General features: G+C 48.8%; 3 protein-coding genes across 8 annotated transcripts in view; all 3 read right to left on the bottom strand.

Annotated features, from left to right (window-relative positions):
* Window positions 1-953: 953 nt before the first annotated feature.
* LOC102022034 (chromosome unknown open reading frame, human C1orf56) lies at window positions 954-4997 on the bottom strand. Its single transcript, XM_005414483.1, has 2 exons — window positions 3131-4997; window positions 954-1083 (listed from the first exon to the last, which is right to left on the bottom strand). The coding sequence occupies exons 1-2, from the start codon at window positions 4181-4183 to the stop codon at window positions 1063-1065; spliced, it is 1074 nt and encodes a 357-aa protein (XP_005414540.1). The 5' UTR covers window positions 4184-4997; the 3' UTR covers window positions 954-1062.
* An 11-nt stretch (window positions 4998-5008) lies between these two features.
* On the bottom strand, window positions 5009-13325 carry Bnipl (BCL2/adenovirus E1B 19kD interacting protein like). Of its 4 annotated transcripts, none has more exons than XM_005414480.2 (10): window positions 13091-13323; window positions 12095-12190; window positions 11872-11936; window positions 11436-11660; window positions 9760-9942; window positions 9458-9560; window positions 9167-9298; window positions 7093-7179; window positions 5616-5714; window positions 5009-5146 (listed from the first exon to the last, which is right to left on the bottom strand). In XM_005414480.2, the coding sequence occupies exons 1-10, from the start codon at window positions 13282-13284 to the stop codon at window positions 5098-5100; spliced, it is 1233 nt and encodes a 410-aa protein (XP_005414537.1). In that variant the 5' UTR covers window positions 13285-13323; the 3' UTR covers window positions 5009-5097. The 4 variants fall into 4 exon arrangements, 3 of the variants coding, with proteins under 3 accessions (XP_005414537.1, XP_005414539.1, XP_005414538.1); XM_005414482.2 differs by having other exon boundaries at window positions 11436-11534; XM_005414481.2 differs by lacking the exon at window positions 7093-7179 and having other exon boundaries at window positions 13091-13324.
* A 1067-nt stretch (window positions 13326-14392) lies between these two features.
* Prune (prune exopolyphosphatase) overlaps window positions 14393-25204 on the bottom strand; it is a 28649-nt gene continuing 17837 nt past the window's right edge. For 2 of the 3 annotated variants that reach the window (XM_013509914.1, XM_005414471.2), the window contains exons 4-8: window positions 24532-24716; window positions 23723-23881; window positions 22570-22664; window positions 19434-19592; window positions 14393-16242 (exon numbers count right to left, since the gene is read on the bottom strand). In XM_013509914.1, the coding sequence (XP_013365368.1) occupies window positions 15814-16242; window positions 19434-19592; window positions 22570-22664; window positions 23723-23881; window positions 24532-24716 (1027 nt within the window). In that variant the 3' untranslated portion in view covers window positions 14393-15813. The remainder of the gene's footprint in view (window positions 16243-19433; window positions 19593-22569; window positions 22665-23722; window positions 23882-24531; window positions 24717-25204) is intronic. The other variant, XM_013509915.1, reaches the window with a different exon arrangement.

Below are 25204 nucleotides of genomic sequence, written 5' to 3'. Positions count from 1 at the left end.
GGGCCAGGCATTAAGGCCTGGAGGAAACATTCAAGGGTTCAGGTCCTCCCAATACCCTTTTCTTTCTTTTGTGGTTTCTTCTTTGCTGTTTTGCATACTGTGCTAGGGATTGAATCAGTAGCCCTCATGAACTACATGAGGATCAGACTAAGGATGCAAAGGGTTAAGAGGACCCAACCTTTTATTTTTGAGATGTTCTCACTAAGTTGCTGGGGCTGGACTCAAACTTGTAGTCCTCCTGCCTCAGCCTCCCAGAGTGATGGGATTATAAATTTAGCCACCATACCTAGCAATATACACTTCTCTTGGGATTTCAGATTTTCACATCTTTTTATTTTTTTTTTGTACCGGGAATTGAACTCAGGTCCTTGCGTTTGCCAGGCAGGTCAAGTCTAAAGAAGTGCTTGGTGGCACACACCTACAACCCCAGCACTGAGAAGGCTGAGGCAAGAGAAGAGCCTGAACTACATCGTCTCAAAAAAAAGTACTTGCAGCCAGGCATAGTGGTTCATGGCACAAGGGACTCACAGGTTTGAGGCTGCCTAGGGCTATGTAGTGAGTTCAAAGTTGGCCTGAACTATATAGTAAGACCTGATTTTTAAAAAGTAATTTTAACAGATACAGAAATACAGTACTTGTTTAGCTGGGAGAGGTGGTGCATATGTATAATCCCAGCTACTCAGGAGGCTGCAGCAGGAGGGTCACAAGTACAAGACCAACCTGGGCAATGTGACTTCATCTCCAACTAGAAAAAAGGACTGGGGATATAGCTCAGTGGTAAAATGTCCCTGGGTCAGTCCCGAGGCCCGCTAAAAACCCACAACCATGTTGCCGTGTGTGTTCCATCCTGGAGATAGCACAGGAGTAAGACAGGCTGCTAGCTATGAAATTCAAATTTTGGGTTGCAATTTATGGTCTCCCTCAGATATTTCTATAAAAAGATAAGATCAACAGTTTTTTTCAGTTTTATTTTTGTATACTAAAAATAATTAGTGGGTGCTGGGATTGAAAGGAGAGGAAAAGTTGAGATGTTGACACCACCTCTTGTGGATGAAGTCTCCATTACCTCTGGTTTACGTCTGTCTGGGTAAGGAAAAAAGGGGCAATTACAACCACATCGACATTCTTAGCTTTTCCTTGCCTACCCCCTCCCCTCCTCCCTCCCCCCAACCCAGTTGCCTTTTTTTCTTTTTTTTCTTTTTGTACAGGGAATCAAAACTCAGGACCTTGCACTTGCCAGGCAGGTGCTGTGCCACTGAGCTATATCCCTGGCCCCATCTCTCTTTTTTAAAAATTTATTTATTTATTGTATTTTTTGAGACACGGTCTCATTATGCAGTTCAGGCTGGCCTTGACTTCACTTTGTATCCCAGGCTGCTCTCAGACTTGCAACAGTGACCTCCTGCCTCAGCCTCCCGTGCACGACCACACCCGGCTGCCTTACCTCTTTATGTTTTTTAATATTCAAAAACTAGTATTGGAGCCAGTCATGGTGTCACATGCCTGTAATCCCAGCACTTGGGAGGCTGAGGCAGGAGGATTTCCACAAGTTCAAGGCCTGCCTGAACTATACAGCAAGACCCTATCTCAAAAAAAAAACCAAAACAACTCAGTATTGGGAGTCCGGTGTGATGCACAACAGTAATTCTGATATTCTTGGAGCCTGAGGCAGGGGGACCCTGTTTGAGCCCTGCCTATGAATCTTAGCAAGAACTGTCTCAAAAAATAAAGTGGTGGAGATATAACTCAGTGTGAAGGCCCTAGGTTTTAATTGTCCAGTACTGGAATAGGATAACGGGCACACAAGGAGAAAGACAAAAACAAAAACCAGGAAAAGGAGCCTTTATTGCTGTTCCCCTCCCTATCATCCCTAGCAACTGAGACTACTTTATCAGGCCAGTCAGACCCCTTTGGTGACTTAGTAAAGCAGAGGAATGTCCCTGCTCAAGTTTTTTTTCTTCCTTTTTTTGTCTCAGTGCAGGAGATTGAACCCAGGGCCTCCCACTGAGCTATATCCCCAGTCCTTTTTGAGACAGTATATTGCCAAGTTGCCTAGGCTGAGTTTGAATTTGTGATTCTCCTGCCTTGGCCTCCAAGAGTGCTGGGATTACAGCTATGAGGCACCACCCTGGCTCTTCTTAAGAACTGGTGAGGAAGAATCCCAGGATAGTTCTTTGGGATGATGGTAGTTACAAGCATGGGTACTGGTATCAAATCTTTTGATCATACTTGTGGCTCTGACACATAGTAGTTCCGTAAACCTGTTTATCTGTAAAGTGGGGATAGCACCTTACAAGGTTTTGAGCACTTGGTCAAGGTTATGATCCAGCTAAAGTCCCCATAGTCTGGGGATATAGCTAAGTGGTAGAGTGCTTGCCTGGCATGCACAAGGCCCAGTACCACACACACACACACACACACACACACACACGTCTACATAGGTCAAATATTGCCTGTTGTTAAAATGAAACTATTAATTAGATCAAAACTTAATAAATATCCTCTATATTTATCATCTGTTCAGTAACCCTCTATGTTGAACTCACTAGCTCAGGCTGGCCTCAGTTTCATGGCAATCCACCTGCCTTAGCCTCCTGAGTGCTGGGATTACAGGTGTGTGCCACCAGACCTGGCTGTCCACATCCTTAACTGGTCAACCAGTAATACATTGACCAACCAGCAGTTAAAAGAATTGCTGGGCAAGGTGGTACACATCTGTGATCTCAGCTAAATTACTCCAGGAGACCAAGACAGGAGAATTGTTTAAACCCAGGGTTTCTTGGACAGCCAAAAATCCCATTTCAAAAATAAAATGAAACAAAAAATAGGTAGAATCAGTGGGCAACAGTAATGAACTAACGCATGTCATGAGTCAGTAACAAAATTGGGTGGCATGCACCTGGAAGTTCAAGCCTAGGCTGAGCAATTTAGCAAGACCCTGGCTCAAAAAATAAAAAAAGTACTGGGGATGTAGCTTAGTGTGAAGTCTGGGCCCAATCGCCAGTACCAAAAGTAAGTAAAAAAATAAAAAAACTGTACAGGAAGCACACTGCCTGGCTTAGCCCAGGGGTTGGGATGTCAGAACTCAGCTGCTTCGGTAAGGATCCTGGCTCATCCACAAGACACTTACTGGTTGCATTTCTGTGAACACTCTGGACAGGCTGTTCCAGATATTCTCCAGGCCTATCCTCACCCGTTTCCAAAAAGCCAGAGCTGCGCTGGGGCTGGGCGAGAAGGTGCTGGGCGGGTGGGGGCTGGGCCTGCGCCTCAGGTGAATGGGGGGCATGGGAGAAGTGGTGGTGGTGGTGGTGGTGGTGGTGGTGGTGACCCGAGATCTGCAGCCCGCGTCGGGGCAGGGACTCGTGTCCAGGGGACATTCTTCCTGGAGTCGATTGCAAGAACACTGCTGGTAGGTGCAAGGCCGGTGCTCTATCCGGAGCTGGCTTAGCGCCCCAACTCGAAGACGCCCAGAAAGTCCATGCAGCTTCCCAGCTCTGCTCCGGCTCATGGTGCCTGACTTGCAGTGGCAGTGCCACGGGCCCCAGGGCATCAGCACCAGCCGCAGATCCTCGGGCGCGGGCATGGTCATCGGGGAGGAGCGCGGCCACCCGCTGGGCTTGGAGCCGGCCGTGGACCACTGGCTCAGGGTCTCGGAGCTCAGCACGTCGCCCTCTTCCCCGGTGGTCCTCGAGGTGGCCGGCGGCAGGCTGGTGGTCAGCCTGATCTCTGGCTCCTGGGTGTTGGCTGCAAATTTCCCCTCGGTGCTGCGGCTGGCACCGCCCATTCTGCTGGGGGTCGTCTCCGAGACATTCTCTCTGGCGTAGATCACCATCCCCTCTTCCAGAGATCCCTCGTGGTCCTTGCTGATGCTGGCCGCTGTCGGCGGGCTGATGCCGGTCACCGTGGCCAGGAGCTCGGCAGCGGCCGGGCCCGCCAGGCGGTCGGCGGTGGCCAGGACGTCACTGTCGTCTTCCACGGTCACCCTGGTCCTGCGGGGAGGGCGGGTCCGGGCCGAGCCCGCAGTGCTGCTGCTGCGGCTGCGGGCCGGGCCCCCAAGGCGGAGGCTGACGCCCTGAGCCCCGGCTGTGGTCGTGGTCTGGCCTTGGCGCCCCGCCACCGCCGCCGCCGGGGACCCCAGACTCAGCAGCAGGGCGCAGAGCAGCGTGCGGGCGGCGGAGACCATGGGGCTGGGTGGCCCCGGCTCCCGTCTGCTCACCCTTCGCTCTGCTCCGCTCCACCGACTCGCAGGGTCGTTGGAACCGGCGCGTACCCTCCCGCCACCCAGGCTTCCGCGGCCCCAGCAGAGCCGCAGCCAAGGAGCCTCTGCCACGGACGCCCAGAACCCAGGCCGATTGTGACGCAAGGAAGGGGCTGGGGAAAGGCCCACGCATAGACTTCAATCTCACCGCAGTTTATTCATCGCTACAGTACAGCGTGGACGGTAGTACAGGCTTTCAGAGCACTCCCTCCCAGGCTCACAGGAGAGGACGTGACTTAGAAGAAGAAAAGGGCAAGCAGGGGTTCTTCAAGATTTTGTGAGCTGTCTCCCGGCCCCCAGCAGGGAGTCTGGCTGAGGTCATTTAGGCCAGGCTGTCCATCATCTCCCCTCAGAGACTGCTACAATACTAAGGTGGAGAGGAGTGCAGTCTCTGCGCTTACAGAGGAAACGGAGACCGGAGAAATGACAAGGCTCTAGGCGAAAGCAGGATTCTGCACTCCCAAAACCACTGCGCGCAGCCCCATCCCCGAGTGCTGAGAACTCCCAAAGTCAGAGCTCTTGGCAGGCCAGCAGGGCATGGGAGGGAAGCACCCCACTGAGAAGCGAAGGGGGGTGAGAGGGGGCTGGGCTTCAGGATGAGATGGTTGGCAAAACAGTTCAGGATTAGGATCGCGTAGATCACTATCTTTGCTTGGTTTGGGGGTTGTTGGTTTTTTTTTTCCGTCTTTTTTTTTTTTTTTGAGACAGGGTCTCCCTATGCAGTTCAGGCTGGCCTTGAGCTCACTTTGTAGCCCAGGCTGGCCTCGAACTCACAACGATCCTTCTGCCTCAGCCTCCCGAGTGCTGGGATTACAGGAATGCACCATCTTTGCTTGGTTTTAAGGCCTTTTAGCCATCCCTCCTGAGCCATGGAGATCCAGGTCCAACCTATAGAGGGTTAGGGAACAGAAGTCGTTTGGGGCAGGAGCTGGGTCTTCCTCACTGGTTTGGTGTATTAGATGAGCTAGACGATTGAGTGTTTGACTCAGTATTTAGCATCCTTTGCTGCCTAACACCCTCTTCCCCACTGGGTATGATCTACCCATTGCCCACAGATTCCCTAATGAAAAACTAGGCTACTCTAGGCCCCCTTTAACCGCCATGCTGTGATTATTCCTTGGCCTGGGCATGTGTACACATATTTTTCTTCCTTTGTTCCTGTTGATGCAGTACTGTGCTTCACATCTCCGCTGGGCATATGCAGTTTCCTAGCTACACTAAAGCAGCTGAAAGCAGAATCTCTACCTTGTAGCACCTTTGTATCCCCCCAAGGCACTGAGGAGGTGGGGACTGGCTTTACGAGCTGTCTATCCCATCCCACCCCAAACCTTCACCCTTCAGTGCAGGCAGGACTCACTGTCTGACAGCGTCAGGGATGTGAAGTTGATCTAGGGAGATGAGTCGACCTAACTCCCCCAGGCTGTCCAGAAAACGGATCTTTCGTGTGAACTTGGAACTGAAAAGACAGAATAAACCAAATCATGTTTCATACTAGGAGGGTGGCTCCTGGATACCTTTATAGAGGGAAATGTAGCAAGCAGAGTGTTTTAGGCTAGAAAGAGTCAGGGTAGGGCCAGATTTTGTCTTCATTAGTACTAAGGATTGAACTCAGGGCCTTTGCACTGAGCTACATCCTCAGCCCTTTTTATTTTATTTATTTTTGATAGAGGGTCTCACTAAGCACTAAATTGCCCAGGCTGGGATTGAATTTTTTTTTTTTTTTTTTGGGTACCGGAAATTGAACTAAGGACCTTGCCCTTGCCAGGCAGGCGCTTGTGTCACTGAGCTATATTCCCAGCCCCTGGGATTAAATTTGAGATCCTCTTGCCTCAGTCTCCCAGAGTACTGGAATTATGTGTTCTGTCACACTCAGCTAAAATCTTTTTTTTTTTTTTTTTTTTTTGGTATCAGGAATCAAACTTAGAGCCTGTGCTTGGCAGGCAGGCACTGTGCTGCTGAGCTACATCCCCGGCCCCCAGCTAAAAATCTTTTTTTTTCCTTTGGTACTGGGAATCGAACTTAGGACCTTGTGCTTGCCAGGCAGGCGCTTGTGCTGCTCAGCTATATCCCTGGCCCTCAGCTCAAAATCTTAATCTTTTTTTTTTTTTAAACAAAGTCTTGCTATGTAGATTCCTTATTTAATGGTCTACCTGTTTAATGACTATTTGGACTTGTGATTCACTGCTTAGACTTATGATTTTTTTTTGGTACAGTTCTACACATCTTGTTTATAGAGCCTCGATGTCTTTTTTGGTGCAGTACAGTTTGTTTATGCAGTACTGTAATTTTTGCTTGTTTACTGTACAGAATAGTACTATAGTTTTATGTTATTATATATTACAGTATTGGATGTAGGAGTTCTACAAATAAAAGCAAAGCCATGAAATTAGTATTTCTGGTGACTATTTCTTCTGAATATTGTACATGATGTATACAATTCCTCATTCAGTGACCAATTCTTTCCTCATTAAATGAGGAATGTCTGTAGTTCCAGCTGACCTTGAATTCATGGGGACCCGCCTGCCTGTCTTTCCTAAGGATTACAAGCATGTGCCAACATGCCCAGTTTAATCTTCACTTTGAAAATGAGGAAGAGGCTGGGCATGGTGGTGCACACCTGTAATCCCAGCACTTGGGAGGCTGAGGCAGGAGGATCCTTGCGAGTTTGAGGCCAGTCTGGGCTACAAAGTGAGCTCAAGGCCAGCCTGAACTACAAAGCAAGAGCCTGTGAAGAAGAAAGAAGATAAAGAAAAAGAAGAGAGAGAGAGAGGAGCAAGAGAGAGAAAGAAAGGAAGAAATGAGGAAAAGGAAGTCCTTGTCCAGAGAGCTAATACCTGATGAACGGCCGAAGCAGTGCCAGAAATGCCTTCACATACCATGTAGCATGGACAACCAATAAGGCCCTCAGGTTTTTCCGGAGCCTGAGGAAGAATATGATGAGATCATTCTATTCCTGGGTCTGTCTTCATGTCTGCAGATCAGGTGGAGCAATTGTCTACGCGGCAGCTGCCCTGGCATCTCTAAACGGCTAGATTTCTCAGCCATTTACTGGATTTAATCCCCATCCCTTTAGGGGAAATCTCAGCTCCACCCATCTCAGTTAGCCTGCCACCTTCCTGTTTTTTAGGAAACTCTCCTTTTGGACTCTGTTTGGTCTTGGTTTATATCTTTTCTTTTTTCTTCTCTTCTCTTCTCTTTTCTTTTCTTTCTTTCTTTCTTTCCTTTTTAAGTAGTGACAAAGTTTATTTGAAAAAGTAAAAGTGAAGAGTGAGGGGAGCCAGGTGTGGTGGTGCACACCTGTAATCCCAGCACTTGGGAGGATGAGGCAGGAGGATCATTGCAAGTTCGAGACCAGCCTGGGCTGCAAAGTCAACTCAAGGCCAGCCTGTACTGCATAGCCAGACCCTGTCTCAAAATGACAAAAAAAAAAAAAAAAAAAAAGGGGGGAAACCTGGCTCTGCAGAGCAAGCTTGGGGTGAATGAGAGAAAAAGCAAGATAAAAATATACCCTGGAGGATATAGAGTGGGTTATTATTTTTTTTACTTTTTATTTTTTAGTCTTTTTGAGACAGGGTCTCACTATGCAGTTCAGGCTGGCTTTGAGATCACTTTGTAGCCCAGGCTGGTCTCGAACTCACAATGATCCTGCCTCAGCCTCCCGAGTGCTGGGATTACAGGTGTGCACCATCACGCCTGGCTAAGAGTGGGCCATTAATGAGGAAGGCCATGATGCCTTTTTTTTTTTTTTTTTTTTGAGACAGGGTCTTGCTATGTAGTTTAGACTGGCCTTGAACTCACTATGTAGTCCAGGCTGGCCTCATACTCACAGCAAACCTCCTCCCTCAGCCTCCTGAGTGCTGGAATTATAGTTGTGTGCCACCACACCTGACCCTCTGTTTGGTCTTTTCTACCCCTTTTTCCTCCTGCTCTACCCCTACATAAGTTCCTTTTGTAAACTCTTCCATCCCTCTCTGACTGAGATTACTTATAAAACTCCAAATGGGAGGCCAGGGATATAGCTCAGCAGCACAGCGCCTGCCTGGCAAGTGTGAGGATGTGAGTTCAATTCCCAGTACCAAAAAAAAAAAAAAAAAATCCAAATAGAAGAAGACCAGCAAGAAGGAAAAAAGAAAAGACAAGAAGACAAAAATAATCAAAAGGAAGATGGGAAAACAAAGAAAAAAGCAACATGAGAGAAAGAAAAAAAATACATAAATGTCACAGATGAAGGAAGAGAAGGAGCCAGACCTGGTGGTTCACTCCTATAATCCCAGCACTTTGGATGCTGAGGCAGGAGGATTGCTGTGAATTCGAGGCCAGCCTGGACTACACAGTGAGTGCAAGGTCGGCCTGAACTACAAAGCAAGACCCTGTCTCAAAAAAAAAAGGAAGAGAAGGACACAGAGACGTGTGCGAACTGAAGGAATGTGACTGGGAGGAGAGGAAGGGTGTGTCTGTGATCTGGCAGGGCGTAACATGGAGGTACGCTTTCCACAGATGCTCCGTGGTGGAGGAATGATTGCTGCCACTTTACAGATAAGGGGCCGGAGGCCCAGAAAGGCTTGGCCAAAATCACACAGCTAGCAAGTGACAATGGCTGGAAAGTAAGATTTCAGGGGCCAGGCGGAGGGGTGTGGACAGAAAAGGAATTAAGATGTGTCATGGGCATGTACCACCACCCAGGACGAGGGTAACCACTGCGCCCCGACAGCACACACTAATCAAAATAAAACTAGGACAAGAGAAAGATTTCACGGACTCTAAGCATCAACAGAACACAGGAGCCTCTTAGGAGGGATACAGAGGGAAGGAGGACAGGAGAAGGGACTAACTGGGAGAGGAAGGCATGGAGAGGTGGAAGATGAAATGGTAAGGTGGAGTCGTAGCTCCCTTGGTCGGAGGTCTCACCGCCGCTCCAGAGCGCGGTAACACTGGCGGATCCAGCTCAGAGGCGGAACCTGGGCCCTGCTTGTGCCTCCACTCAAGTGAACAAGCAGGTAATTTTCAGCCACCAGCAACTCCAGGGTCCCCACCATATACCTGGAGAGGGGTGGACGACATGGCAGGGAAGTGTCAGGGATTCAGGGAGTCTGGGGACCATTAGTGCAGCCTCTAACCAGCTATTGACCAAACTTGGAGGTTCCTTTTTACTTTCTCTCTCTGATACCCGCCTTGTGTCCTTCCAAGCTTTCCACTCACCTAAACAAGTGCTCCATGACATAGGTGTAGTTGGGGATGCTGCTCTGGGGTAAGTAACAGGAAGCAAAGAGGATGACAGCATTGAGGCCATCACCATGGTAACCTGAGGATAATAAAGGAAAAACTCACTCAGGCCAAAAATATGTATTGACAGACAGTACATAGGATCTGGCTGCAGGACACTGAGGGCCTCTGGAAGTGACAGGAAGGGTGCAGAACCCATCATCGCCTGAGTCTCCAGCTCAAGAGCTGTTTTAACCCTTAGCAAAGCCGTAGTCTTTACCCCTTCTACCAACTGTTACCTCCGTGAGACAGGACTTTCTTATAGGGCTCAATGACAGTCATGTCTACGCGTTGCTCCCGAGGTCCAATTCGGAACACCCTCCAGCGATGACCATTTCCTCCGGCCACGTCCCATGTACATCCTCGGCCCAGCTGTTGTGCTGCGTCACTGGCCCCCAGGCCTTCTGCCCGGGGCAGGTCGTCTAAAACGGGGTTGGGGGGTGAGGGGTCAAGCACCTCCTAACTTCTCTAGGTCTGTTCTGCAGTTACTACTCCAACCTCTCCTTCCTTGCCTTTTTAGCCATTTTGTCCAATTAACCCAACCTCTCCCGGTCTCTTTCTCCTGAAGCTTTTTATCCTCAGTTTTTCACTGGTTGGCGGCCTTGGGGTAGCCTTGCACAAGGGCAGGTCTATGGCTCTTGCCAGATTCTGTTTTTTCCATATTCTTTCTTCCTTTCTTTCCATGTTTCTCACTGTGAGCATTCTATTCCCGTATTTCTGTTATTGCTCATGAGATGACGACCAGAGATGGGCCTTTCTAACACAGACTTCTCTCCTGACTCCAGCTCCACAGCCCTAATGCCTGGACATCTCCACTGTGCACCTTGCTGTCACAAGTCCCAGACACAAAACAGAACTCAAAATCACTTTCTTCTTCCTTTTCCCCTATATTTCCTATCTTGATGAATTACTCATCCACCCAGCTGCCTAAAACTGTCACCTGAGACTCCTCTCTGTCAGCTCTCAAGTCAGCTGGGTTACAGAGCCTCTTCTTTCCTCCTCCTGCTTTCATCATCTTCCCCACTGCTACTGTCCTCTCCTGGGGACATCTCAGCTGCCCTCAGGTTGTTTCTTCCTGTTCTCCCTGCCTTTATGTTGTTTTCCTCCAATCCACCCTCTACACCACTGTGAGTGAGAGCAAGCCTTTTCTTCTCCACTACTTTTTACTCAAACAATAATGTATCGTACCCACCATTGGTTATGATCTTTCCATAACAAATAGAGTTGCCTCGTTTTGAAAAATAGCAGCAGCTTTTCTGAGGGTAAGACCTTTGTCTTCGTTTATTTATTTTTGTCTTTTTTGAGGCAGGGTCTCTCTATGCAGTTCAGGCTGGCCTTGAACTCACTTCGTAGCCCAGGCTGGCCTTGAACACGTGGCGATCCTTCTGCCTCAGCCTCCTAAGTGCTGGGATTAGAGGTGTGCACCACCAGATCAGGCCCAGACCTTTGTCTTCATTACCTCAGTTCTAGCTCAGTGACAGCATGGATAGTTTTCAATAATAAACAATGGACTGCCCTCCCCCCATACATACAGTTTTCAATAGTAAACAATGGACTGCCCTCCCACCATACAGGGTATGGTGGCGCACACCTGTAATCTCAGCAATTGGGAGGCTGAGGCAGGAGGATTGCTGCCAGTTCAAGGCCAGCCTGGGCTACATAGTGAGTTTATGGTCACCTTGAATTACACAACCAGACACTGTCTCAAACAAAAAAAATAAAACAAAAACAAACAAAATGCTAGGCAGGCCTCACTGAATCAATCATATGGAATGTTTTTTTTTTTCCTGCTTGTGCTGAGGCTTGAAGCTGGAGCTCTGCACATGCTAGGCAAGCACTCTCCCCTGAGCCAGGTGCCCAGCCCCACTGGTCTCTCTCTCCTTCCGCCAGCTCTGCCCTGGGGTTTGTTCCCCACCTTCCCATTCAAATTCATGTCCACTGTCCAGCTGCTCCGAGTCTGAAGGTGTCTCTAGCTCGTCTACATCCAGGTCTGAGCTGCCTTCAGAAGAGGAAGCTGCAGAGTGGGTGGGAGAAGCTCCCTCATCTCCGCGCCCGTCTAGCAGATTCAGCTTCAGTTCCGGGGCAGACAGGCGCTTCCTCATGGGGCGCTGGCCACACAGGGCTAAAGTGCTGGGGGTAGCTGGGGTGGATAAGTGGGGACATACACAGAAAGACGTGACTGAGGATGGTGGTCAGAATCCTGTGGATAGGAACCATGGGGGGTGAACTCTGAAGATGGGAAGGACGGGGACATTTGGGAAAGAGGCCAGTGGAGCTGCACAAGGGAGCGGCAGTGTGGCCCTCAGTGGACTAGAATCAGGAGCTTGAAATCCAGGTTCTACTTTATTCACCTGCCTGGGAGTCTCTCTGAGCATCCTCAGGCTCTTCAGATGGTCGGGGCTCCTCAGGCAGCAGTCTATGGGGAGAGGGTGAGAGGGGCTCCGCGCCAGCTGTCAGCCGAGCAGCCCTCCCCCTGCCATCGGCATCTGCTTGCTTTGCCCAGCTTTCCTTCAAGTCTAAATGCCCTGTTCGTGATGTCTTCCCTGTCTCCCAGGCTCCCTCTCCCTTCCTCACCCAGGGAATTCTTCATCCTGCCATTCCTCCTTCAGCTCCAGTTCCCCACGTCTCAGGGCTGCTCCCGGCGCTGGCTCTTCTGCGTCCTCCCCGACCCTGGGTCCCCAGAAGAAAAGATTATCATGGAACAACCTAGACAGTGTCTTATGAGCAGACACTGGAGTGGAGGACAGTGTTAAGCTACAGAGGGTAAGCCTTAAACTAAAAGAACTCAGCTAACTCCAGCACTGGGAAGGCTGAGGCAGGAGATCCTGAGTTCAAGGCCAGCCTGGGTTACATGGTGAGGCGTCTTAGTAAACAAAAAAAGAACTCAGATTTGTTTTCTATACGTTTCTCCACCGTGGTTTAGGAGCAAAGATGAAATGAGGAGCTAATCACGTTCCCTATGGCTGTGGCCCCACCTCCAGCACAGGTGTGGGAGGCTGGTCCCCAGAACGGCCTGGCAGGCGTCCTGAGCTGTCAGGGAAGCCGCCAGTGCGTGCAGGTCGTCCAGCCTGCCTTTCCTCCACTCTGCCGGGAGTGGCTGTATCTGGAGTGTGGGGGATGGAGGCAGGGAGAGTTTTGCTGGGAAGGAGAACCTGGACCTAAGCTCATTTCTGGACCAGCTATTTGGAAGGTAGGAGTCAGGAGGAAAAAAAGAACATAGGCAGATTTATCAGATACAAAATATTAAAATTTTTTTTTTTTTTTTTTTTTGGTTTTTCTCCGGTACCGGGAACCGAACTCACGACCTTGCGCTTGCCAGGCAGGCGCTTTGCCGCTGAGCTAAATCCCCAGCCCCAACTTTTTTGTTTTTAAACCAGGGAATTATCCTGGAAGTCCAGTTGCCTAATTCTAAACCACACTGACATTTCCTACCTGAAGGTACTCTAGTCCTTCTCTGCGAAGTAAGTCGTCTTTCCATTTTCTTAAAGAACCCCTGAAAAACCCTGGCTAGGGGCCGGATGACGGGAAACCCTTCGCACCACACCCAGGCAGGCAGCCACACTCTCTTACCCGAGGTCTGATGGTTTCTTTGCTGCCTCTTGTGTACTTCCCATCTTCACACGTCTTCCTGCCTTCTTTAAACACTTAGGAGTTGCTGGGGAGTGGGGTGTCCCAGACCCCAACCCTTCTTGCCCCTTTCGGTCCCAGCTGTGGTTGCTCTGGCCTCTCTGGCAGAGGGAGGTGTGGAAGGGAGGCAGCCTCATCTTCAAACAGGTTTTGCCACCGCCCCTCCCAAGAGCAGGTCTACCCAGGAACAGCCCTGCCTCCTGTGTGTGGGCGGTTTTGGGGAGGGAGTGCACTTTCCGCGGGGTGACTGGGCTGAGGTGAGTCTGGGAAGGAAATGTGCTCCCCTTTCTAGATACCTGGTAACTTTCCTATTTTTTAAATTTTTATTTTAAAGGAAAAGAAACAAACAAGGGGCTGGGGATTTAGCTCAGTGGCACAGCGCCTGCCTGGCAAGTGTGAGGTTGTGAGTTTGATTCCTGGTACTGGAAAAAAAAAAGAAAAAGAAACAAACGAAAACTCTAAAACAGTATGATAGGAGGGTAACAATGGTTAATACATTGTGTCTGATAACTTTCTTGAAGCTGCTAAGGGGTGGTGTGTAGTGGGAGCAGTAGATTCCCGTACTATCTTGGGCCTACTTTTCTTTTTTTGAGACAGGGTATTGCTCTGTAGTTCAGGGTGTCCCTGAGATCACTATGTAGACTTGAGCCTACTTTTCAAGCACTCTGTGGGAAAGACTGGGAAGAAGTCTGGGAAACACAAAACTGGGAAGAAGGAAGTATGCTGTAAGGAAGGTTCCTGAAGGAAAAAAAAAAAAGGAAAGGACAGCTGGGCGTGGTGGCACACACCTGTGATCCCGGCACTCAGGAGGCTGAGGCAAGGCCAGCCTGAACGATACAGGGAGGCCCTATCTCTCCACCCTCCTCAAAACCCCAAGAAACAAAGGAGTGGCGATGTAGCTCCGTGTGGAGGCCTCAGATTCATTCCTCAGTAATGCTCGATAGACAGCTGGGAGTGGTGGCACAGGCGCGCACTGAGATGCTGCGGAGGGAGGATTGCAAGTTCAAGCCCACCCTGAGCAACCTGGTGACTTAGTGAGACCCTGTCTCAAAGTGAAAAATAACAGGTGGATGAAGCTCGCTGCAAAGGCCCTGGCTTCCCCATCCTGTCTTCCCATCTCCCACAAGGAGGGAGCGTTGCCAGAAGACAATTAGTAGAAAGATGGGAGATACACTCGTGGGAGGCCGAAACAATTACCGAAGGTAAAGGCCTATTATAGTGGTAAAATGAGACAGTAAGACCCCAAACAGGAAAAAGTATTTAATACTTTTTAACAAAATGCAAGATAAAGTACCCAAGTTACAAAACATAAATTCCTTTGGTTCAGTGATCACACCACTATTTTTACCTTTCAAATGGCTACAGGCATCATCGCGTTACAGTGAAGTCCGATTCTCCCCCTCACGCTGGAAGGCGTAACGCGAACCATCACCCCTGACTGTTCGGTGAGATTGTCGGGAAATAAGAAGGGGCAGGAAGAGAGGAACGCGCTGGTCTGCGGGAGGAAGGGGAGACTACACATGCAGAACAAGTGGGTGGGGTGCTCTCCGTGGGGTCACTGTGGTATGAGTCATAGCCCTCTACATGCTACACGAGACTTATCCCCTTGGCACAATCACACATAAACACGGACAGTCCAGTGACCCCGAGCATTCCCGGGAAAATGAAAGAAAAATACAGACCAACATAAGAGAGAAAAGGCAGCCATAGGCAGATCACAGCATACAAGGGAACATCTAATCCAGACCCTGTTCTACAGATGGGGACAGTGAGACCTAGACATGCCGAGCATCTTGCCAGAAGACACACAGGTTATGCATCGGTACAAGAACTCACGCTTCCTTTTAACATGATCAAAGAAATGGACAAGAAATTCATCGACCTGCTACAACAAGGGACAGACTCAGGGTTCTTTCTCTTTTTAGGAAGAGTGGCTCCTCAACTCTCAAGAACCAGGGGTTTTCAGGGTGCCCTCAGGATTTCTGTGACTCTGGGACAAAGAAACCCAAAGAAACAGAAAGCTAGGCCACCTGATCGGGACAGAAAGTAATGGGGTTCAGTCTGTTCCCAAACAAGCCCAGAAACAGCCACAAGAAGCACAGAATAGAAATTCAGCCATCTCTCCATCCAATACCAGGGGCCAGGAAGAAGATTCAGAGACCTGGAAATCTGTGGAAGGCTGAAAACGTGAGTGAGAGTTTCTAACGTGTAGCCACCCTCTGTCCAGCTTGAAATAGGTATTCAATAAATACTTAAATAAGTAAGTGAAGAATTAATTCCAGGAGACCATTAGTGAATGTCTGGTTCCATGACAGATACTGGTTCTGTTCAAGATCCTTACTGAGGGTACTGTGCGGGTTACATTCTTTTTTCCCACTCTCCTGGGACTGTGGGTGTGTTACATTACACTGTGCCCCCCGACAAATGAAACAGAGACACATCAATGCAGATTTAAATAATAAATTAAATAATGTCTGTCTGACTGGTAGAGACTGGAGGGAGAAGGCAGAAAGCCATTCCTACAGCAGCTGCTTCCTTTCCCATCTTTCACCTCCCAGTTTCGCAAGGACAGTACTGCACCCCGATAGTGAAATCTCCAAACTTCTCAACACATGCATTTGGGGTGGGTCAAGCAACCTTGCCTGCGCCCCATCCCCTCCCAAGAGTCATTTCTTTGACACGGCAGCAGTGGGAGACTGTGACAGCGAGATCTGACTGCACTTCTCAAAGATGGCCTCAGCTGAGAGCTTGGGCAGCCCCTGGTCCAGAGGGCACTCATCCACCAAGCTGTTCATGGGCGTGGGGGGCAGCGGGGGGTCATCTTCATCTTGACTCAGTCCAGGAGTCAGGGAGTTACCTTCCCTGACCAATCCCTTGTCCACCTGCTCCGCAGATGCTCCCGCTGTCTCAGGCTGCCCTGCTGGGATCTTCATGGAGTCAGAATATGCTGACAGGGCTTCCTGGAGCAGAGGCAGAAGTTTCTTTCTTGAGACCTGGGTGTTGCCTTGAAGATAGGCTTGGAGGTCGGGGTGGGTGTTTGGGAAAGGGGTCAGCTTCAGCATCGGGGAATGGGAGCGCTCCAGGGTGCCACAGATCTACAGAGAAGACAAGAACAGGAAATGTGTAACTCAGTGTAGTAAAAAGCTCAGCTTCTAGGGAGATAGCTCAGCTCAGTGGCACAGCATCTGCCTGGGAAGCATGAGGTCAGGAGTCTGATTCCCAGTACCCACCCGCCTCAAAAAAAAGAGAAGTTAAATCTCTAGCTTCTAAGTGGGAAGCTTCCAACAGAGGAAGAAACTTTAATCAAGTCATTTCAACTTTGGTTTTAGTGTTTGCAACAAAAGGAGCATTTCTAATGTACACAGCATTTTAGAAAAAGAACACCAACCTCGACTCCCATACTTGGGGCTGAAGCCAGGTCCTCTTCACTGAGCTACATTCCCCAGCCCTTTTTTAATTTCTATTTTGAGACAGGGTTTTAGTAAACTGCCTAGGCTGGGCTCAAACTTGCAATCTTCTGCCTCAGCCTTCCAGAGTGCTGGGATTACAGGCATGGGTCACCATGCCTGTGAAGAAACAGAACATTTTAGATTATCTTTCTTTTTATTAATAAGGAAACCTAAGCTGGGGATTTGACTCAGGAGTAGAGCCCTTGCCTAGCAAGTGCAAGGCCATGAGTCTAATCCCTTGCACCACAAAGAAAAGGAAAATAACAAAGGTACCCTAGCTGGGCATGGTGCTACATATTTATAATCCCAGCTGCTTGGGAGGCTAAAGCAGGGTCATCCCGGGGAAAGTCAAGGCCAGCCTAGGCACCTAGCAACCTAGGCAAGACCTAATCTCAAAATCAAAAAGAAAAAGGGCCAGGGATATAGCTCCGTGGTACTGTACACCCTTGGGCTCAATCTTCAGAGTACTGCAAACCTTAAAGGGGAACCAAGGCTCAGAGGGATTTAAGTGTCTAGAGCCACATCATGTGGATGCTCAGAGTTCCAACAAGAATCCAGGACCCTTGACTCCTAATCTAGATCAAGAATGTCCTCCAGGCCAGGCGTGGTGGCACACTCCTGTAATCACCGTGAGTTCACGCCAGCCTGAACTACAAAGAGAGACCCTGTCTCAGAAAAACAAAAACTAAAACAAAGCAAAATGAAAGAATGTCCCCCAGAGGCCTTCTGTCCTCATAGGCGGGGCTCTGGAAGGCAGCTGAAGCTTGGGGCAATACAGCTGACTTGCTACTAGGAGGACGGGCCTGGTCATAGGACTCGGGTCACTGAGAGCATCATAGTAGCTGCCTTTCCTCTCCTCCCTTGTCTCTGCTTCCGGGCCATGATGCCAGCAGCTGTCCCTCACTAGGCCCCTCCACTGTGCCGTTTCTGCCCTGGAGCAGGCCAGCCATGGACAGTAGCCATGAGCTAAAAGAAACCTTTCCTCCTCTGAGCTGTGGGTCAGGTTGGTGTCCCAGTGACAAGAAAGTGACTAGGACACCTAGCATATTTCTAAGTGTGCACCTCTGCTCGAGAACTGGAACTCTGCCCTTAGCAAGGCTGGGGCTAATAACTCTCTAGAGGCCAAGGGGAGATGGAGGCAGAAAGAGGCAGTGACAGCAGACAGGCCAAACACAGCACCATGCCCGGCTATTTACAAATACTATCTCATTTACTGCTTAGAACTGCCGCGTAAGATTGGTTTTGGTATTACGCTTACCCTCATTAAAGGTAGGGAAATGGAGGTTTAGGTAGATTAGGTAACTTACCGTTTGTATGAAGCAAAACTGACACGAACGCAGGTCTGAAACCAAAACCAGTGCTCTACATCAATACATTAACACTTTTCCTAATACAGGAGGAAGACAGCTAGTGAGGCATGGTATGAAAAGAGGGTTCCTCTCTCTAGGCAGCCTGGGCAATGGAAGAGTCACCAGGCATCCACACAGCAAGGAATAGATTCTGGGAGGCGGAAGAGCATGTCTTCTTTTTTTGTGGTACTGAGGACTGAACTCAGGAAGCACTGAGCTTTATCTCTAGCTCTTTTTTATTTTGAAACACTCTCGTTAGCTGGTGAGTTGCCTAGGCCGACCTCTAACTTACAGTCCTCCTGCCTCAGCCTCTCAAGTAGCTGTGATTGCAGGTATGCACCTCCATACCCAACAGAAGAGCACTTTTTATAGCCAAAGTACCCTCCCCTTCATGATAGGATCAGTAAGAAAGAGCCACTAAGTTCTGAGTGCTTCTCTTCACCTGACTTTACATATTCTATTACGCTACGCTAAAGGCCACATCAGACTAAGCAGCATTATGCCATTTATGGTCTCAGAAGTCAACTGACACCTTAGCTCAAAGGCAACTAAGTGGCAAACCTGAACCAGAAAAGCACGTCTAACAGATTTCAAAAAAAACAAAACAATAGCTCTTTCTACAACACCACTCTTTCACACTGGATGAGATCAAATTTGCTTGCTGGTGGAGAAATCAAAGGCAGAGAGACAGGAAGTGGCAAAACCCGCCTTTGGTGAGCACAAAGGGTTATCTGGCTGAGTCGTGTCAGCAGTCCTCGGAGTCTATGCACCCCAGGAGCCCCCGGCCTGCCTCAAGTCCACTTTTAAATTCTCCTCTTGCTAATCACTGACCAACAGAGGAACAGAAGGGGAAAGAGTTGAGGAAAACAGCCAAATGGAAATCAGGAAAGGAAAAACATGGTCCTCAGTCACTTCACAGAGCTCACACTGTAATGGTTAATCTCTCTTTTTTTTGTTGCTGTTGTTTTTTTCCGGTACTGGGAATCAAACTCAAGACCTCGTGCTTGCCAGGCAGGCACTGTGCCGCTGAGCTAAACCCCCAGCCCCTGTACTGGTTAATCTCTATGTGGCATAAATCTCTATGTGCTGCAGACAGAAGCCAGGCCTCCTGCCCCACCCCAGCCACGCTGACCCACCCTCTAGTGTTTCTCATTATCCAGGCAACAGAGCAGAAACAAAAGAATGGATTTTCAGAGGAGAGAAATCAATGATTAAGCCAAGAATCAAATCTGACTCCAGATTTGTGCTATTTCCTTCTCACCGGACTTTGAGTTCCCCCTAAGCAGGCACTGTCTCTAGCTCCCATGGAGCCCCCTTCCTCAGCAATGCTAGGATGAGGCCGCACACTCACATGTGTGGACAGAGAAAGCGGGGAGCGGGGTTCCAGACACAGGTCAAGGCGCCCCCGTGAGAGGTAAGGACTGAGGTCCTCACAGCACAGAGCTGCAGAACAGAGGCGCACACCGGCGGACTTGGACAAACACTCACCATCATTCGAAGTGCAGCACAGGGACAGAAAACAGCCAGCTGCCGCACTGGCTCGTTGTGAGCGTTGAAAAAGATGGTCATGGCCACCAGGACGTCGCAGCTGTGAGCCTGGCAGAAAGCGCTGAGGTCTGCGAGGAGGTCAGGCCTCTGCAGGAAGGCCTGGGAGGAAAGAGAGAAGGATGAGAACTGCGGTGGGGCCCTCTGTCTCCAACAACAAAGGAGCCTTAGGAAGGTTTCTCTGCATCTTCACCACAACTCACTGTCCATCACAAAGGTGTCTAATATTTACTGTGCTGTATCCAGGCTGGGAGGTAATGATATTGAACATGGAGAATACACATTTTAGACTAAGACAGAACTGACTGGAAAACCACCTCTACTGCCTATTAACTAGCTGGTCATGGAGTTCTGGACCTAAGTTTTGACATACATAAAATAAGGAGACCAACAATTACCAAAGGTAGCCAGGTATGGTGGTGCACGTCTATAATACCAGCACTTGGGAGGCTGAGGCAGAGGGATCACTGGGAGTTTGAGGCCACTCTGGGCTACATAATGAGTTCAAAGCTAGCCTGAACTACATAGTGAGATCCTGTCTCAAGAAAAAAAAAAAAAAAATTACCAAAAGTAATTGTTTAAAGAATTAAAATGTGGGGCTGGGGATACAGCTCAGCGGCATGAACGCCTGCCTGGCAAGTACAAGATGCTGAGTTCAATTCCCGGTATATACACACACACTCTTAAAGTGCAGGGGGTGCAGTTCAATAGGAGATAATATTAGCATGTTCAACCACAGTGCCAAAACAGAAAGAATTAAAACATGATAATACAACCTGGCCTGTTACAAGTTTTTCTGTTCTTGTGATCAAATAAGCAAGACTTGCTTTGTGAGCATTTCTATTATAAGGCAGAACAACAGGGCACATAACTAAGAGCGGGTATGTGCCAAGCATGGTTATACATGTCTGTGATCCTAGCACTCTGGAAACTGAGGCAGGAGGATCCCAAGTTCAAGCACAGCCTGGGCAATCCTATCTCAAAATAAAAAGTAAAATGTGCCCTAGATTCAATCCCTAGTACCATTAAAAAAAAGGTACAGACATGTGATGCCACATCCTTGACTCACTGTTCTTCACCAATCTGTACTCTACTCCCAAATCTCACTCAGTATTTCAGGAAATACTACCACCTATTGCAAATCAGGGCTTTTCTCTATCCTTGGCCTTTCTAGTGCACTATAGTTATGGTACATAGTGAGAACCTGTCTCAAAAACAAACAATATGGAGGGTGGGCATGGTGGCACATGCCTATAATCCCAGCACTCAGGAGGCTGAGACACGAGGATCAACATGAGTTTTGCAGCCAGCCTGGGCCACATACTGAACTCAAGGTCAGCCTCAACCAAACAGCAAGATTTTGTCTCAAAACAAAACAAAGACAAAATTCCAAAACAAAAACAAAATCCCAATATGGAGCCAGGTGTGGTGGCATGTACCTGTAACCTGAATACCTACAAGGCTGAGGCAGGAGGGTTACTGTGAGTTCAAGGCCAGCGTGGGCTACATAGTGAGCTCATGGCCAATGTAGTTTATATAGTAAGACCTTGTCTCAAAAAATCCAAAAAACAAAACAAACAAACAAAAAAAACTGGGAGTTGAGTATCAAAACAGAATTATTGCCAGACACAGCTGCAAATGCCTATAATCCCAGCAGCTAGGCGTGGTGGCCCACGCCTATAATCCCAGCACTTGGGAGGCTGAGGCAAGTTGCGAGTTCAAGACCAGCCTGGGCTACAAAGTGAGCTCAAGGCCAGCCTGACCTGCATAGGGAGACCCTGTCTCAAAAAAAAAAAAAAAAAAAAAAAAAAAAGCTGAGGACTCATTCAAGCTGGGCATAGGGGCACACGCCTGAAATCCCAGCACCTGGGGGCTGAGGCAGGAGGATCCTTGGGAGTTCAACAGTCTGGGCTACAAAGCCAGCTCAAGGCCAGCCTGAACTGCATAGCAAGACCTTGTCTCAAAAAATAAAAAAAGGAAGGCTGAGGACATGATGATCGCTGTGAGTTTGAGGCCAACCGGGACTACATAATCAGCCTTTGTCTCAAAACAAAACAAAACAAAACAAAACAAACAAACAAAAAAACTTTTCAAAAGGGCTGGGAATGTAGCTCAGTGGCAGAATGTTTGCCTAGTATGTAGGCGGCTCTCTAGGTTCAATCCCCAGTACCATTCAACAAACTTTACTGAGTAGACAATTATGTACTACATGTTATCAAAGGTGCCTAAGAAAGAGCAGAAACAAAAGAGAGGACCCTGCTCTTTGCAGAGCTGATAAATTTGCAGAGGAATATAGATAACAAAGAAATAGGAAACAAGATCATTTCAGGTGTTAAGTGCTATGAAGAAAACCAGATAAATTAACAGCTAGAGATTTTTGCTGCTATTTTTGTTTGAGATGTGGTCTTACTACGTGGTCTATGCTTGACCTCAAACTCCTGGGCTCAAGTAATAGTCCTGCCTCAGCCACTCAAACAGCTGGGAATACAGGGAACTGGCACCATACCCAGCCAGAGATTTTTTGAGCACAGGACATACAACTTCAGTTACTGTAGTCAGGAAAAACCTCTCAAAACCGGATATATCTGCACTGAGGCCTGAGTGATAAGACCAGCAAGCTCTGCAATGACAGAAGCAAGTTCAAAGGCTGTGGCCAGAGATGAGCTTAACTGTGTGAGATGAGAGAAAACCAGCATGGCCGCGGGACTGCAAGGCTGGGGCTGGGCTGAGCTGGGGCGACAGAAAGACACAGTCAGCTCAAGCAGGGCCCCGAACCCCAGGAAGGGCTTTAGATTTTAACAAAAGCACAATGAAAAGTCAGGAAAGGGAGGCGCGATCTGATAGGATCTGATAGGATCTGACTTACATCTCAAAACAGCACTCTGCTGGCTGTGGGGCGAATGGCTTTGGGGGAGCCGTGTGGCTGCTGCAGAAACACAGCGCGAGGTGACAGGCTGTCGGGGTCGCAGGAGCCGGGAGCAGGCAGGAACAGCGGTATTTCCCAGGTGAGCCGGAACAGGGGCAAGGCGACATCCGTCACTCGGTTTCCCTCCCCACCCACGCCACGCTCTACTCTTACCGCCAGATCCATGTACACTGCGCTCACGGCCGCCTTCACGCCTGGTCTGTGGATGACCTTCTGGTCCTTTCTCAGCATCTGCTCAGTGGTCAGCCCTGGCAATCAGACACCAGACCAGGGGTCACACAGGGAATGAAGGGCCCCAACGGCAGAGGGAGAGGATGCGGACAGGGGCGGCAAGCCTCTCTTCGGGCGATGCACAGGGGAGGTGATGGAAGTGTAACTGTATGGTCAGTTACTTAACTGGATTCCAATGGTCACCTTAAGAGCACGGAACTCTGGAGAGAAGGAGAAAAGGAAGGCGGGAGGCTTCTACCCTGAGTCCCCCACCCCTTCATTTGTGGTGCTGGAAACTGAACCCTGGGGCAAAGAGCCAAGCGGTCTCCCACTGAGCTACACCTTCAACGCTCATTTTGCCCCTTTCTGGATTGTCTGAACCTTCTAACCACCTGTGGTACTTTTCTTTCCTTCTATCTGCTCCCTTCTTTTTTAATGACAACAGGTAGAAGCTGGGTAGATTATGAAGTTTTCTGTTCTCTTCCTTTGTCCTTTGTGTACTCCAATGTCTCTTCTGCCTCTCTCACCAATCATATAGTTCTTGCTCTAATCATTCACTATCCCTCAGTGTATTTTTTTTTTTTTTTTCAAGTACTGGGTATGGAATCCAGGGCTTTGTGCTCTGTGCCCTTTTTCTTTGCTCTTTTCTTTTCAGCAGTACTGGGGATTGAACCCAGGGCCTAAGCTTACTCCATCCCCTGTCCTAGTTAAAATGTTTTAAATTTTTTTTGTTGTTGTTGAGACAGGGCCTTGCTATGCAGTTCAGGCTGGCCTTGAGCTCACTTTGTAACCCAGGCTGGTCTCAAATTTACAATACTCCTGCCTCAGCCTCCTAAGTGCTGAGATTACAGGCATGCGCCACCACGCCCAGCCCAAAATGTTTTAAATTTTGAAACAAGGTCTCGCTGAGTCACTAAGTTGCCTGTGCTGGGCTGTGGTGAACTTGTGATCTTCCTGCCTCAGGCTCCTGGTGCTAGGGTTCCATGCTTCTGCATGGTTCTGAAATTGTCTCCATGGTACTCCCAAGTATAATGAACGAAGCTTGGCCACCTACTTTCTGATGTGGAGGCAACTAATCCAGCTTGCCGGCTCATACCTGATACATCGAACCTCGCCCTGTGCAGGCAGTCAAAGATCTCATCTCTTTCCGGCAGATCTGGGAAGAGGGCCTCCAGCTTCTCCACATACTTCTTGTCCTTTGGGGTTGCCTTTCCAATTTTAAGGTCCATGTTGACACAGTCCAGGATGATGGTTCCTGCGGAGAAGGGAGAGGGCAAATCCATTCATGACCCTAGAACACGTTAACTTTCAAACCAAACGGAAAACATAGGGGAGACTTGCAGGGCAAAACCAATGGAAACAAAATGAGAAACACAGTGTATCCTGAGCACATAAGACCGCTTAAATCCAAATTAAACATGAACAGGACGTGAAGAAAAGATGGAGAGCCTGAGCACCTCACTCCTTGGAGATTTTGAAAATGAGCTGGAGAGAAGACATCTCCTAGATAGGGCAAATTCCAGCAGAAGAGCTGGAAGTTGGAAGAGAAAGTTTGGTCCAACTCTTTCTCACAGATGGAGGAAATGAGAACAAGAAAGGATACGAGATTTGCTCCAGGACCCTGAGCTCTTTCCGGGGGCGCTGGAATCAGCTTTCCTGCTCCTTCTTCCACGGAACAAGGCTACCAACAAATAGGAAGCTTCAAGGTCTGCTGTCCTGTGCTTCCTTTCCGGTTTCTCCAACAGAACGTCCCACAGGCCTTTACGCAAGTGCCTCAGTGTTCCCCACGGGAATCTCACCCTTTGCTCTGAGCTGGATTTTGGAAGCGTACGGGTCAGGCTGGAAGACTCCAGACTTCCCCTTTTTAGAGGAACTAGCCAGGCCCAGCTCCAAAGTGGCCCTCACCATGCAGGAGGGCTGCAGTCGCTCTGTCCAGGATCTCTGGTGCCCCCTGCAGGATCCTCTCAGTCACCAGGGTAGCGCAGGACCCCACCAACTCCACAGAGACAGGGCAGGGAGGACAGTGTTTCTGCTCAATGGGTCGATGGTCAATCACCTCTGCTACTGCCTCCTCCAGAGCTGCATCACTTCTGTAGAAGGGAAGGTGCAGGAAAAGAGAAAGACAAATAGGCACACTCTGGATGTTCCTAACTAGTCTGCATTTCCCTGCCCCCAATGATGGAAAGTTTAGTCAAATCAAATGATGGTTTAGTCAAATGACTTTTGGTCATTTCTATTTTTCTTCATCCCTCTCCATTCTTTCTTCTGTTGTGTGTGGCGGGGGGGGCGGGTACTGGGGACTGAACCAATGGAGCACTGAACTACAATCCCAACCCTCTTTTTTAAAAAAAATTAATTATTTTTTTTTTGGTACTGGAAATCAAACTCACAACCTGGCACTTCCCAGGCAGGTGCTGTGCCACTGAGCTATATCCTTAGGCCTTTCTTTTATTTTTATTAGGAAACAGGGTGTCCTTAAATTGTTCAAGCTGCCCTCAAACTTGTAATCCTCCTGCCTCAGCCTCCAGAATACCTGGGATTAAAAATGCACCCTGATTCTTTTTTTTTTTTTTTTTTT

Source organism: Chinchilla lanigera, unplaced genomic scaffold, assembly GCF_000276665.1.
Source record: "Chinchilla lanigera isolate Chin_1 unplaced genomic scaffold, ChiLan1.0 scaffold00187, whole genome shotgun sequence".
NCBI lineage: Eukaryota > Metazoa > Chordata > Mammalia > Rodentia > Chinchillidae > Chinchilla > Chinchilla lanigera.
Note: the sequence above shows the minus strand (reverse complement) of the source record. Positions and strands in the feature narration are given on the sequence as shown.

Excerpts from the sequence above, each read along its gene's own strand:
- LOC102022034 (XM_005414483.1), bottom strand. The coding sequence starts at position 4,183 with ATGGTCTCCGCCGCCCGCACGCTGCTCTGCGCCCTGCTGCTGAGTCTG. Across the intron at positions 1,084-3,130 it reads TGTTCACAGAAATGCAACCA|ACAGACGTAAACCAGAGGTA; the intron begins GTAAGTGTCTTG and ends TTCCTTACCCAG.
- Bnipl (XM_005414480.2), bottom strand. The coding sequence starts at position 13,284 with ATGAGGCTGCCTCCCTTCCACACCTCCCTCTGCCAGAGAGGCCAGAGC. Across the intron at positions 11,661-11,871 it reads TCAGAGAGACTCCCAGGCAG|CTACCCCCAGCACTTTAGCC; the intron begins GTGAATAAAGTA and ends TATCCACCCCAG. Across the intron at positions 9,943-11,435 it reads ACATGAATTTGAATGGGAAG|ACGACCTGCCCCGGGCAGAA; the intron begins GTGGGGAACAAA and ends ACCCCGTTTTAG.